This window comes from Tiliqua scincoides, chromosome 13 (assembly GCF_035046505.1).
Source record: "Tiliqua scincoides isolate rTilSci1 chromosome 13, rTilSci1.hap2, whole genome shotgun sequence".
NCBI lineage: Eukaryota > Metazoa > Chordata > Lepidosauria > Squamata > Scincidae > Tiliqua > Tiliqua scincoides.
In genome coordinates this window covers 15,002,620-15,017,450 of record NC_089833.1, presented here as the reverse complement: position 1 = coordinate 15,017,450, position 14,831 = coordinate 15,002,620, and the positions used below count along the sequence as shown (strand labels likewise).

General features: G+C 45.9%; 1 protein-coding gene across 1 annotated transcript in view; it reads right to left on the bottom strand.

Annotated features, from left to right (window-relative positions):
* The window catches only part of SDK1 (sidekick cell adhesion molecule 1), a 478,937-nt gene that overhangs the window by 141,557 nt on the left and 322,549 nt on the right, over nucleotides 1-14,831 (bottom strand). Inside the window, exons 15-17 of the mRNA XM_066640872.1 lie at nucleotides 11,011-11,158; nucleotides 8,683-8,823; nucleotides 4,232-4,413 (exon numbers count right to left, since the gene is read on the bottom strand). Of these exons, the coding sequence (XP_066496969.1) occupies nucleotides 4,232-4,413; nucleotides 8,683-8,823; nucleotides 11,011-11,158 (471 nt within the window). The remainder of the gene's footprint in view (nucleotides 1-4,231; nucleotides 4,414-8,682; nucleotides 8,824-11,010; nucleotides 11,159-14,831) is intronic.

Sequence of the window (14,831 nt, the reverse complement as noted above, 5' to 3'; positions counted from 1 at the left end):
TAAACAATTATGTGGTCACACCCTTTCCGTATGCACACAAAAAAATGCACAAACATCCACTTGAAGGAAACTCAGAGGAAGCAGAAAGAGTTGCAAAGGCCTTAAATGAATTACAGCAAACATATGTAGGTCAAAGAGCCATGCCAACTATCACTCTGAAGAAGGCTTTTAAGGTTCAGAGAGAGTCAGTGCCTCTGAACTCGACACCAGACTGCTGTGCCAACAAGCATCTCAAGAGAACCTAATTGGCGTTAGACTGTTGATGCTAAACAAGCATTGAGTAACAGCAATAGTAGTTGTCACTTTGGTGGCAGGGGCCTGTCTTGATGAACTCCCAATAGTTTGGTTACTTGTGTCTAAGGCAGATGTGATTGTGTGACAGTAGACAGCTGCAGGGGTGTCCAGTTGCCCCACAAAGAATCCACACAGCAATCAGCTCAAGGGAATGACATGTGCTAGTCTTCTCCTGGCATTCTCTGGGGAGAGTCATAACAGAACTTCGTGTTTCAGGATCTTCTCAGATTTTCTTCCCAAGACTTAGTACAAATGCTGAGAATCTCCTAGCAGCAATTTGTGTCTTACAAGGAGCTTCTTGTTGTTTCTCTCATCTGGCAGTCCTACCAGGGCTGTATTCAAGGGGGAGCTCTATAGCTGGAGTGGTGATGGCATCAGTAAGAGCACCCAAGTGTTGCCCTTGACATATTTTAGTTTCAAAGGGCTTGAGCCAGGAGAAAACACTCTAAAGAAGGAACTGATTTTGTCTGTGCGCTCTAGTCTTAATGGCGAGTGTCATGATGAGTTCCTGCTCTTTAAATTTTACCACTGCATCAGAGGTAAATCTATTTGCAGCAGTCAGGCAGTGGGGTCTCCTACACAGAAGCATCATCACCGCCGCCATTAGCTCCGATTTGCTTTCTGCCCTCCTAGCTCAGTGACCAACGCCTTGGTTTAAGTGAAATGGTAGGACACGCAGAGAAGAAGGCTGGAAAAGGGGGACTGGCACATCTCCACACATTCGTGATGCATTACAACTCCCTTCACTCCTCTCCTCTCTTGTCAGATGTTGTTTCTCAAACTCTTGCCCTGGATTTAAGAGCTGTTTATTTTATTCAGGAGTGAAAAATGACCACGAGCAGCAAATCGCTGGCCTTTCTCCAACGGCTGTGCAATAAAGGGAAAACCCATCATTTTATGGTGAGGCTCTGACATTAATAATGCCTCAAATTATACTGGGACTAAGCAGCCAGTTCTTTTTCCAGGCTTCCGTCCAGGCTTTCAAAAAGAGAAGTCTTCAAACGCACACAGTTCCATACAGCCTGCATTGGCACAGGGCACTGCCCATGTTGGAGTAATCTGTCCATATTATGAAGCATTATCAACGTAGACTACAAACGTCCAGGCTTTAATCCACAAACAACCACTATCTATCAAGTAGTTAAAGAGCTTTGCCCAAGAAGAAGAGACCCCTGCATTCTAAACGCCACCCTTAATGCAGAATGGAACGCTTTTGATGCACCAGACAGGATTTATGTATTTATAAATGACTACAGACAGCTGGTCAATAAAGGATGATAATAACATCACATAATATCAAGCAAGCTGCATTAGAGCCAATTGCTGGGCTTGAGGAAAGGAACTGCAAGTCTGAGAGGCAAAGAGGTGCTGAGGGAGAGGCTTTGGGTGCTGGGCCAACCTGCAGTGTCAAAAGACAGAAAATGCCAAACCTCAAAAGGCAACAGGAAGGATGTGTAAAAAGGAGCACCAGAGTGGGCACAAACTATTTCTCCGCAGAGATCTTGTCTGTAGTGAGGAATACCATGGGGTCTTATTTTAGCTGGTTAGTCTTTCCTCTCCAAACCAAAGAAAGGGGGTCATGCCAATAGCAGGACAAAGGCAGTTAGGAACAATAACAATGCAACGAACACATCCCAAAGCGTTTTCGAGGGCTCAGCAGTTAAAAAGATACTGTTGGAAGGAGAGGTTGCTTTGTGGCTATTTAATAACAGCCATTTTTCCTGATGAAGACAGATTGATCAATAGCTGTTCAGTTGTCACTCCCACAAATTGGCTTTGCCAGTTGCACCCGACCTTTTACCATCTGAAGCCCTTTGGCAGAATTTAGCTTGCCCCCCTACCAGTTTCCCCAGCTGTCTGTTGCTAGAATCACCCCTGGACATACATACAGGCAACAGCAGTTCAGAATAAATCCAAGGTCTGCTCTTGTAAGCAGCGCAGCACTTGTACAGCTGTACAGCGGGCGGGGTCTTAACATGAGTGCGCTGTCAGAACCAGTGGTCTTGTGCTGCTGCTGGGACCAATAAGAAGAGCCCTGCTGGATTAGAGAGAGAGGCCATCTTGTGCACCACCTGGTCTCCTACAAGTGGTCTGCCAGGTGGCTCAAAGGCAGGTATGAAGACGCTACTGCAGCTGGGGTAGCAGCTACAACTGTTGATCTTCCTGCAGGCTAGTCTTTTATATGCACTGGTCGTCCCCTACCTGCTACAGCATGCTAGAACCAAACGCTTTGGGGGAAACCCAGAGGCAGCCAGCTGCAACCCAACAGGACACTGTCTCACCCGTTTGCCAATTGCATGTGTCAGTTGTCTTAGGCTGCAATCCTAACCACACTTTCCTGAGAGTTAGCCCCATTGAACAAAATAGGACTTACTTCTGAGTAGACCTGGTTAGGATTGTGCCCTTAGCTATTTCACTGTTGATTCCATGGCATGTGGAAGTGCCTAGATACTCAACTCGGAAGCAAGTTGCCTTGTTTATTGACCCATTGAGCTGCGATTGCCATTTCCCCCTCGTCGTTATCCAAAATGCAAAAAGGAAATATCTCCTTGCACGGTAAACGGCTTTTAGTCTTGCAATAATATGGTGCTCTCGTTCCCAGTCAGCAGAACCGCTACATGCACTTTACTGATTATGAAGTAACTGATGTACTGTATCTCAAATGGGGGGTTTTAATAGCTTTCCACTTTTTACAGCCCACTAAAGCAAGGACCATGACACTGTCTACTGCTCAAAATTCAGCACTGGTCTGCACTTTGGAGGAAGAGCCGGAAACAGAAGTGGCCTCATATTCAGATGCAAGAGGTTTCCAACACCAACTGGGAAGTTTAGAAGGTATCTCGGAGAAACAAGGGCAGCAGGGCTGAGAAGACTGGGAAGGAGATGAGGAATACTTTCTTACTACCTTTTTTATCTGCAGATCAAAAAGAGGAGGTCCAAATGGCCTGGGGCCCAGTCTAGCTGCCTTCCCCCACATGCACCCAGAGCTTACTTTCTCTCTCTTGGGTTGTTTTTATTATGAAATTTTGCATCTCTGTTTTTAGGTTAGTGCATGAAGAAAGCAAGCAAGCAAGCTGCCTCAAGTCTTGCAAAAGTAAGGTGGGGTATACATTTTTGAAAATTAATTAAGGGCCCAATCCTATCCAATTTTCCAGTGCCAGTGCAGCTATGCCAATGGGGTATGCACTGCATCCTGTGGTGGGGAGACAGTCACAGAGGCCTCCTCAAGGTAAAGGAATGTTTGTTCCCATACCTCCAGGCTGCATTGTGGCTGGAAATGCTGGAAAATTGGATAGGATTGGGCCCTAAGTGACTTCCACAAGTGGGGATTCAAGTTGCATTTCAGTCCATGTCTATTCTCCCCAGCCCCATAAGCTGTGAGATGGCTTCAGAATGAAAGATGGTACACAAACCACAGATAGGGAGATACTGCTACGGTCCTCAGGATCTGTAGCAGACATTTTTTTCTGGTGAAAAGGCATGACTGCTCAAGAATGGTGCAAGAATTCTCAGTGGCTAACGTGCAGTTCCCAAGGATAAAAGACAGCAATATAAGGAAATCATGTCTTCTGTTGCCCCAGTAAGGTTTGTCTACGACTATGTTCACTTTTAAGATCCTTCCTTTTTACCATTCGAGTTCTGCCTTCTGAAGAATTCAGAATGCTGTGCTGTATATTCCTACATCAATCCTAGCTCTTTTGGTACAAGATATAATCTTGACTACTTTGTACCTGACTACTTTTAATAATGTCCACATTCAAGAGATGAGGCAGGAGGCCTAGAACACACAGTAGGCTATGCAAAGATATTGCAGCGGTTACTTAAATAGCAACAAAAAAGAAACAAACAAAAAAACTATATATAGAAACATGTTCCATTTCTAGAGCAGCTGCAAAGCCTCTAATTCAACGAGAGGCCCAGTTAGAACGAAGCTCACCTCCTTGCAAAGTGTATTCGGTGACTGCTCTGCTGAAGGGTCCCAGGCCAGCTCCATTGTAAGATGCCACCTGGATTTCATACTGAGTCCAGATGATCAGGTCTTTGACCAAGCAGTAGTTAATTTCTGCACTGGTGATGTTTTTGTATTGGTACTCCCCAGGGAGCCCTGCCAGTCGGTACCTGTACAAAGAGAGGACCATTTGTTTCGGCTCAGTGCCTTCAATTAAAGCAAAAGGCACTGATTCCCAAAGCAGTTTCCTTTCTAAAGAGGAAATATACAGAATTTAATGAGGAAATAATATTAATTCTAATAAAACAAAAATAATTACATTCAGCCAGGAGCAACAGAACAGAATCCTGGTTGATTGCTACAATATCTATATTCTGACCTCACCCAGAAGACGCACACTGGGCTAATCAAAACCTGTGTTTTGTCCTGCTTTGTGGCTGCAGAATAATTACACCCTGTCTAATGAAAATGTTGACTTACAGCCCAATCCTAAAGGCACGTTGTGCCAATGCAGCCCCCCTGTACCTGCTCTTGAGTGTTTCACACATGCTGTAAGCCACATTTGTGCTGACTTGAGAGCTAGCAATGCCGGTGCAATGAGGTACTCTGGCCTGCCAGCGCCGGATCCAGTCCCTGTGCCAGTTGGCACAGGTAAGTTCATGCCTAGTGGCATGGGAGGTGAAAGAGGGTCTCTGCAAAATAGAGTTAGTGGGGCTAAGTACCACACGACATACTGTGAAGCCTCAGGGACTAGCACCAGTAGTTGAAAAGCATTATCTTTTATGGATCCGTTTGTGATGGATTATGGGTAGAAAGATGACTGCAGATCAAAAAGATGGTGCCACAACTGAACAGCAAAGTAAAATTACAAGCTTTAATGTGGACAAATAAAAAAGACCACAAAAACACTTAGATGTAAGGTTTAATAACCCTCCATGTGGGACTATGGCGGATTTTAAGATTTATTTAAATGTGCCACCTACTTTGGTTTGAATGTTTTCAATTTGCTCTATGGAATTAAAGGTGAGATGGTTTGTTTTGAGAACAAAGACAGAATTTGAACCAAGCTTTTTAGCTAGGCCCACAAAGCATGCCTTGGGAAAAATGTATACAGTTCGTTCGAATTCCTCTGCGAGCAAGAACGAGTGAAAAATTATATATTAAAATAGATACCGGTACAGTTATAAGTTTTGACATACAATAATATATCTGGATAAAAGGAAGTGATTTTTCTTTATGTTCAAACATTAAAGAACAATGTTTCAAAATGATAAGTAGCTGGGATACAACTCCTGGTAGGACATCAAGTGTTGGAAATGCAGGGGAAATATGGCTAGTTGTTTGTTTATTTTATGGTGGGAACGTGATTGTGATAAGATTTTGAAGATGAATATGAGGTGCCATTGGAAAGACAACTAAAGATGCTGTTATATTCTATTTTGTTTCTGTTATCTTATGCTGAGCCTATTCCAAAAGATTATTTATAGCTAATTTCTGTTAGCAGCAGCAAGAGTTTGTTTCACCAAACACTGGAAGTCAAAAGAAATCAAATCAATGTCCCTGTGGCAGGAATGACCTAAAAAGTCAAGACCATCTGGTGAATCCCTCAAAGCTGGTAGAAAAGAAAACACACACACACACCATATATTGCAAGGAAATAATTAGCAAAAACAAACAATCCTTGGAAGCCTAAGAACTTGAGGGGGGCAGGAGGACTGTTTGCTCTTTCCCCTTCAGGAAACGAGCTGTACAATAGCTGTTCAGAATATGCTAATCCACATATCAGAAATAAGAAGACCAAACAGCAGCCTGACTTGCAAATGAAGCATTATGACTCCGGGAGAAAGCAAACATAGAAACAGCTTGAGTGTCTCTGCTTTTATTTATCTCTAAATTAACGGAAGCTGTTTGGGCAACAGGGCAGGCTTTCCGAGAATGATTCCACGAAAGGCCTTGATTATGTCAGGGCTTCACAGATCACTGCTGAAATGACCACCTTTCAGCCTCTGCTGAAAAAGCCTCGTTCAGTTTGTTCTTGGTTTCCCTGTCCCCACCAGCTGCAGCCAGAGATATTGGGGGGGGGGGGTGAGTGTGTGTACAAACACACTATAATGAAGTCAGGATGCAGGGTGAGTTGAAGAGAGGGACTGTGGCATGGGGGCTCCCATTCATGGTGGTGCCCTGTGTCTTCCTGCCCTCAGCACATAATGAAAGGACAGGTTGTCTCCTGGACAATGCCAGATGTCTAATATTATATTCCAACTAGGTGTCAAAGTCCACAATTACAATGCTTTAAAACATGTTGATTGCTGATATGAATTCACATTTGGAAATAGGAACCAGAGGTCTGGATGCAGACTATTGGCTTTCCTCTCTGTGCCCTGCACACCACTACTTGAAAACATCTTCCCCCTATTTCCTGGCTGTTCTCTTTGCTTGTCTCGCTCATGGCAGGCAAAGAGTGAAGCGCTCCTATGACTTAGTGATAAAATGTCCTGGTGGACACAACAGCCTGCTGGGCAGGAAGGGAGCAGGTGATGGCCAGCTTGGAAATGTCACAGCCTTTTGGTTTTCCCCTCACCGTGAGCTTTGACAAATATGATAACTGATGGTTCAGGACACCTTCAGGAGTTATAGCCATTGGACAACAGAAAGGTGGCTCACTTCTGGGCCTGACAACTTCTGTGCCTGACAGACATAACACCTTGCCAGTCTCGAGCTCTGAATACGCCATGCTAGCATGTCAACTCTTAGCTCCATGCTTCAGTGAAGACTACAGTTGAGTGCAGAACACTGTTGACAGTTGATGCTGCCAGAAAACTAACAAGAGGCTCATGTACCAAATGAAAGCAAAACTAAAATTTTGGGCAGTCTCTTCTATAAGCCAATGGTCTGGTCCTGGGCACTGCTTGCCTGGAAAGTGCCTCTCAAGGACAGGCCTTGAGACTGCGACAAACGCTTGATTTTGTAAGAAAATCTGCTTGGCTTACTAATCAATCAGAAGCAAGAACAGCCATCTTGGGGCCGGCCCAGCATGGTCTAGGGAAACTCAGTCCTGCTGCAAGGTACAGACTACAGTTCTTAGTTCAAGAACTCTGGCTGCAATCCTGAACTCAGGTCCTGGAAGGGGAACAGGGAATTTCTTGGTGGGCCAGTTAGCGCTCCTTGGCTTAACTTTAGAGGCCAAGGCTACTCTGCTCTGAGGAAAAGAACCACCATGTCTACCCACAACTCCTCTAATAGGGTGAGGGCCAGAAGATTTGTCCATCGCTGTTCAGTGACCTGTCAGAACTTCACTTACACATCCTGAGCATCCACAGAGAGCATCCAGTTGGCTGAATCAGAACCCCCATGGCTTCTCTTTGAGTGTATGTACTTTTCAATGCTCTTATCAGAGACATAAAAATATGTCCAGCTCTGTGACACTTTTCGGAACATACACAACTTGAAACAGTTGCCTCTCACTGACCCAGAGCTACTGAGCCTGCGTAAAGGCCCCACAAATGAGGCACTGTGCCTGCGAAACTGCCAGCTCAGCCGTCCATGATTTGGATGACCGTAACTCAGAGACAGTGTATTTTTCTGGCTGTCCAGAGAAGATTCTGCCCAAAGAACAGGTTAGAAATCTACTAAATCAAATAAAAATAGTATTTGGCAACTTAAACTACCTGGTGCTGCTGTGATCAATTACGAGAAAATCCATAGTCAAAAATGGCTGTCACTGAATGTGCTCAACCTCCACCAGTCATGGCAGTCAAAGCCATAAGGAGAAGTGGCAAGCCAATGATACGACTGTTGTCATTGAAGCAGACTCTGCAATTGCAGATTGATTCAATCGTGTCTCTTATGTGTTGATGTATGTTGCAAATAGCCACAGATGCCATTGCTGCAGATACTGCGATTTGCACATTTCTAAAACAAAAAGCCTCTTCGTTCTCTGCTATTTTTGATACAGAATTGCTAATTAGCCCCTGACACAACCAGTCTTACGAACCATGTTTTTCTGTTTCTGTTCAGCGGGTAATGTATTACTAAGGCCAGTGGTTCCATTTCAACAACATTATACTCACCTTTCTCCAAAGCATTCAGGGCAGTGGGCATTCTCCCTCTGCCTTTTGTCCTTGTAACAGCCCCGTGAGATGGGGTAAGTGGAGAGAGGCAGACTGGCCCAAGGTCACCCAGTAAGCTCTGTGACTACGAAGAGATCTCAGTGCAGGATTCCCCATCTGAACTGAGTGCTCTCACCACTACAACCTACTGGCTATCTGTGTGGTTGATAATCCGTACAGTCTATCTGTTCAGTTATAATGTGAAATTAAGTGTTGGCCACAAACATGCTATTAAACTTCTATTTGCCTGATGTCACATTGTGGGAAAACTCCATCTCCACTTTACTTATAGGCTTAGCTGCAGTTTCCACACACGCAAAGGCCACTTACCGCAAGATGTACCCGTGGAGAACTCCATTATGTTCGCTTTCAGGAGGAGGCTGCCACTGAACCATTATCGACTGATTGGTTCTGCCACTGGCCACAATGTTTTTAGGCGGGGCACTTGGTGGTTCTTCAGGTAGCATCAGTCTAAATGGGTGCAAGCACAATGGAAAATGGCCTTTGAGAGAAATGACGCTGGCCTGGGTTTTCCCTTAAAGGCAAGCCGGCTTTGTTTCCAGGGCCCTAACTAGTAACAAGCACAGCTCAGTTGCAGCAGACATGCTTGGGATACTCGCAACAAATTCACATAATAGAAAATCAGTTAAGCAAGCAGACAGCCGGGTTAACCTGATTCTGTTTGAATCGTCCAGCTTGCCGCAATCTGTTAAAAAAGGCTACAAGCCTGACTGAGTTCATGCTCCAACCCAGAACCTGTGACTCTTTCCAATTGTTTCTTTCAGCTTTGAATATATAAAATGGCTACACTTTCCCCCCCCCCTCCCCATGATTTAGATTGCAAAGTTTCTTCAAAGTTCCCAGGAAAGGAGCTGGCTGACAGAAGGCCTGCTGGTGCATTTCAAACTGAACAGGTTAGATACTTCTTTCTCTGTGTCCTAGATGAACAGATTTCTGTTCAGGCCTCAGGGAAATGGCATCACCATTGCACAGTTCACCTAGACCAGGGGTGCTCAATAGGTCGATCGCGATCGACAGGTCGATCGCGAGGGCAAAATGAGTCGATCGCGGAGCTGCTCCAGCTGTTCCTGCAGTTCCACGGCTTGGCCAGCAGGCGGCGCCAAAGAGCCGCCCTCTGGGTTCTGAGAGCCTTCGCAGGGGCAGCCTAGAGTGCGATGAGGGTGTGTGCGCGCTCTGTGACTCTCACCGGGCATGGGGGCGGGCGGAAAAATGAAGTGAGGGCGAGCGCAGTCGCCGTTTGTCGCTCCGCTCGCACCCCCTCCCCCTCAGCGCCCGGGCTGCACAGGAGAGGCTGGAGCTGCGACAGCGCAGGCCACCGGACAAGGGTGGGTGGGGGGGAGGGAGAAGAGAGCCTTGCGTCACCTCGCCTCCCTGCTGTGCAGCTTTTGTGAGAGAAAGCGCCCCTCTCTCCAGCCCACCCCTAGGGTAGAGGGTGGCCTGGGCGCAGCCCTGGGCTGGAAGGTGAGCGGGCGGCGGGGTCCCTGCAGGCGGAGCGTGGGGGGCTGCAGGAGGGCAGCAGGTGGTCCAGGCTGCTCGCTCGCCCGCCCGCTCTGGGAGGTGTGACTGCTGCTGCTGCACCTGCACCTGCTGCTGGACCAGGCGGTTCCTCCCCCCTACCTCCGCAGCCTGTGGGGAGGGGGCTGCCAGGGCAAGCCCGGCCACCTGCTTCTCTGCCTATCCTCCTGCAGGCGGGGGGCTCCCGGCACAGGCCAGGCAGGGCGTCCCTGCGGAGGGAGTGAGCCTGTGCAGGGAAGGCGCTCTGCACGTGCTCAGGAGCACCTCCAGCCGGTGGTGTAGCTGGAGGGGGAGGGGCACCCAGTCTGGCAAGGGGAAAAACACTTTGCACATGCTCAGAGGTGGTGGCACAGCTGGAGGGGGGCGGTAGATCTCCACGCCTTGCTGGGTTTCAAAGTAGCTCTAGAGCCAAAAAAGTGTGAGCACCCCTGACCTAGACTCATAAAACATTAGATGGCTTGGGCCTGCACGCTTGGGAGGCTACCATGGGATTTTGAAGAGTGTCGCAGTATACAGACGAGATAGAAGAAGTTTAGGAAGGTGGGGGGGGGGGGCTATAATGCCCAGTGACTAGAGAATGGATATGGGCACCTTCTCTGTGTTACCCTACTTCAGTGGTTCTCAAACTTTTTAGCATCAGGTCCCACCTAACAAAAAAAAAAATCCCTTTATCAGACTCTATGGCTATAATGGTGAGTGGGCAGCAATGCTCCCCCCCAAAAGCAGGTTGTTTAACCCTTGATGCACATTGCCTAATCTGCCTTGTCAGTTTCGCGAACCACCCAAACGTGACCCACTGATGGGCCATGAATCCAGTTTGAGAGCCACTGCCCTAGTTTACTCTAGTACAAATGGTCTATTAAATTCCACATCATGTTTGCAACAGCAAACATGTGCCATGGAATGATCCATCGTGCACCAGCGATTCTGACCAGAGAATATGGGACTTTTGTGGGACACAATAGAGGAATACGGCTCCAGTAGCTTGGGAATAGCCGTTTGATTTGATTTGTGCCGATACTGCAGGAACTTTTGTTTGCACAAGGCTAATTAGCCAAGAACTGTACTCAGAGAAGTGTTGTCTGCCCCACATTCCCCCAAGGGTTTCGTTTTGCATGGTACCTGCTGGTTTCAGTACTGTATTGGCCTTTGCCCACTTGGTTAACTGCGCAGAGTCTAAATTGGTAGGTACGGGCTGGTGTTAAGCCGCTCACAGTGATATTGGTCATCTTTGGGTCTACGTCCAAAAGGTGTACTTTCCACGGAGAATCTGGTGGAAAGAAATGGCAGTTCAGTAAAAGTAAGCGCAACAGTTTAGCAGCCTCTCTCTGTAAGTGGTCTGATTTGGGATGACTCCCAGGGAGTCAGTGCAACACTGGTATGGGCATTCCAGGTTCTATTGCTCTCCCTGACTCAGATACCTTTGCTCTTCCCACTTTCTGTTACGTATTGGCCTTATATTCACAACCCCATCACCATGTTGTGCAGCACCAGGTTCCATTGGGGAAAGCACAGACATAATACCGTCAAAACTGAAAGGAGTCTTTTCCTATTCAAGATTTCCAAATCAGGGCTCTCTTCTTACAGCTCAACCTGTGTACCCATTAAAGGCAAGGAACTTGGCCTTAAACTGATTTAGCTTCATTGCTTTTGGTTTAATTGCTATGAAGACAGAGCTGTTACACCCCAATACTAAACACATTTATTGAGAAGCAAGCTCAATTCAAACCAATGGCCCTTGCTTCCAAGTAAATGTTCTTAAGATTGGCTGTTAGTCAATTAATGGCCTTGCTTTCAACCAATTAATCAATTGATTAGCTGATTAAAATAAATATTGCAGCAGGTCAGAAAAAAGAAGTCCTATGAGGATATCTAACGAAGGCAACATATTTATTCTTTGCAAGAAATCATCTTCCATTCTCTGCCAGGCCAACAAGGTTTACAGCAATGCCGTTATTAGCAGGAAACACCTTTTCATGAAGAAAAAAACTCTGATTTATATCCAATTAAAATTCACCTTTTAATCCACCTTGTAATTATTTTATATACCTCTATCACATCCTCTCTTAGCTGTCTTCTTTTCCAAGTTGAAGAACCTTAATCTTCTTAACGCTATTTTCTGCCATTACCTCCTTAATAGCACAAGTGCCTTTTTCTCAAGCCCTGCTCATTCCTGAACATATTTGGAAATATACCTTAAGGACTAGAATTCATTCATTGGGACCAAGTGCATATATGAGAATAATTGATGTCTGAGTTAATGTGATTCACAGATTCTAATACAAAACCCTAACACTGCCCAGCAGAACGGCACAAAGACCCAGTCAAAGGCAATTGATATTCTGTTTTCACAGGTAAGGAACATGGAGATGGAAAGATAAGTGCTTAGAACAAGGCAAGGTACAGAAGACAACCCCCCAACCCCCCCGCCCCCACACACTTACTGGAATTAAACTACTGAGAGGCAAAGACCCTTGCTGATCTCCTGCAAATCATCTAGCAATTGATCTGCTATAATGTTATTCTTATTATCCTACTCAGTTATCCTATCCACTTTTCAAAATCAGTGTTGTTAAATTCCTGACCAGTGTGAAAGCCCTTTTGACTTGGCAACAGGTTATTTCCAACTTCTCTGAGAGAAAACTTCTGAGAGAAGTTCATGTCTGGTGGAAAAAAAAACCCAGCCCCCATCAGCCATTGCGGTTAAGCAGATTGAACATTCCTGTAGTGGAAAGGGATGCTGCACATGTCACTGCATAATAAATAAAAACTATATTCATTAACATTTTAATAAAGGAGGAAATGAGCATGATAAAGACAGATGGGCTGTGTATTTCTCAACCCATCTGTTTGGCAGTCCATTACGGCACCACACCCATGAGTGGCTCTGGCTGAAGGATTGTAATGAAATTCTCAGCCAGCCTGGAATATCTTCCTCCGCCAGCTTCCATGCAGGTATAGAACAGTGACTCTCCGAGCCAGATCAGCTCATCACTACTGCAAACCTTGAGACAGAATTCTGCTTTACGGCACGTTTGTGACTCACCCGGGCTGGCGCAAGGGACCTGAAATGGCCCAAGGCGAATTTAGGATTGTCCACTTAGTTTCCACTCCCAAAAGTCTTCACAAAGGGAATCAAGGAGAGAAAATATTTGCTGGAGCCCCAGCAGCAAACTGGTTTTAAAATGTAGCATATCCAGCAACAACAAAGATACCAGCTCATCTCATGTTCCCTTCTCAGCCAGCTAAAGAGAACTTATCTAAAGAGAACGGCAACATGTCCACAGCCCCTGCCTTGCTTTCCCTTTGTGGTCACTCTGCTGAAGTCACTAACTGCACAATAACAAAGAGACACACAATACAAAATGTCAAACAGGCTGGAGAAGCATCACACCAGTGCATTAATCACTAGGACAGAGTTTTTGTTAACACAGACAGCAGCCCGTCAATGTCCTCAGGGATACTCTGCCAGCTGAGCCATCATCAAGGCCACATATTTTAGCTACTCAAAACATTTATTACAAGAGGTCTGGGGGAGAAAGGCCAATTTCTGCCACAGCAAGCAACAGGACTATCATGAACTGTCACGAGGGGTGTGTGTGTGTTCAGTAATGCCTGAACACATGCAGGAAGACATCAAATAAAGAAACCAGGCTGACATAAGATCTCACCTTATCAATAAGAGCTGTGATTAAGTGACTCGAGTGCCTCAAACCCATGAGCACATCTGGATTTACAAGGCCATATTTTCTCCAGTGAATTGCACTACAAACCCCAAAAGTTGCTGGAGGATAAACAGGAGAATAAGCTGGGACACGTGCATGCATAGGGATCAGGCTCTTTGCCTTGTTAATGCCTGACCCAGCCTTGGGTTGGTTATGTGTCAATGAGGGTTACATACATAACATCCCTAGGAATGGATGGTGTCAACTCACTTCTGAGAATATGTACAGTACATCATGACTTTCTTCAACAGGGCTCTTCAAGGCAGCATACATGGGAATTCCAGCCTGTTTCCCCTCCAGACACTGGCTATACCGCTGCCTAACTTCAGCAGGATTGAGGGGTATCAAGCGCCTTTAGACTGTGCCCTAAGTTAGTTAATTTTCCCCTTAGCTTCTGGGCTTTGGCTACTGGTCATGATGTCCACCTGCTACTTCCACATGCAGAGACCAAACTACAGAAGAGGTTACTGATGATCTACCCAGAGTTAGATAAGATCCAACATTACGCTGATGGAGCAAAGCAAAGACATTTATTCCCACACTCTAAAGCAGCATTTCTCAAACTATAGGTCAGGACCCACTAGGTGGGTTGCGAGCCAATTTCAGGTGGGTCCCCATTCATTTCAAGGTGTATTTTATTTTTAATATATTAGTCTTGGTGCTACCAAGATATGTGACTGCCTTTGGGGAACAGATCAGCAACTGCTTGGGAGGGTTATTTATTTTAAATTATTATTGTTGGCATCCTTCAGTCTCGGAAGACTATGGTATCGCGCTCTGAATGGTGGTTCTGGAACAGAGTGTCCTCTCCAGTGCACGAAGCCTGGGTAAAGTAGATATGGAGGATAAACAGTTTCCCATGCAGCAAATCCCCCCTCTCCACGTCGCTGAAATGGTCCAATGGAAAGGCAGAAGCCAATACGGTTGGTTCCAGCGGCGTCGCAGGAATTGCCAGAACGTGACTGTGTTCAGCCATGAACTGCCTCAGGGACTTCAGCTCCGGATTTTGCCTCGAGGTTGTCTCCTGAAGCCTTTTCCATAACTGGATGTAGACACAAGGCAGTGGAGGTTTGGGATCAGAGTTTTCCTTCTCTCAGATGAGCTGCCTTCCCAGGCTAACAAGTCCCATCTACCTGATGGCTGTTTAGTTGCCTCTTACAACAAGTACAGCCAAATTGAGGGCCTATTCTTATACTTATTGCAAACTTAATTTACTTA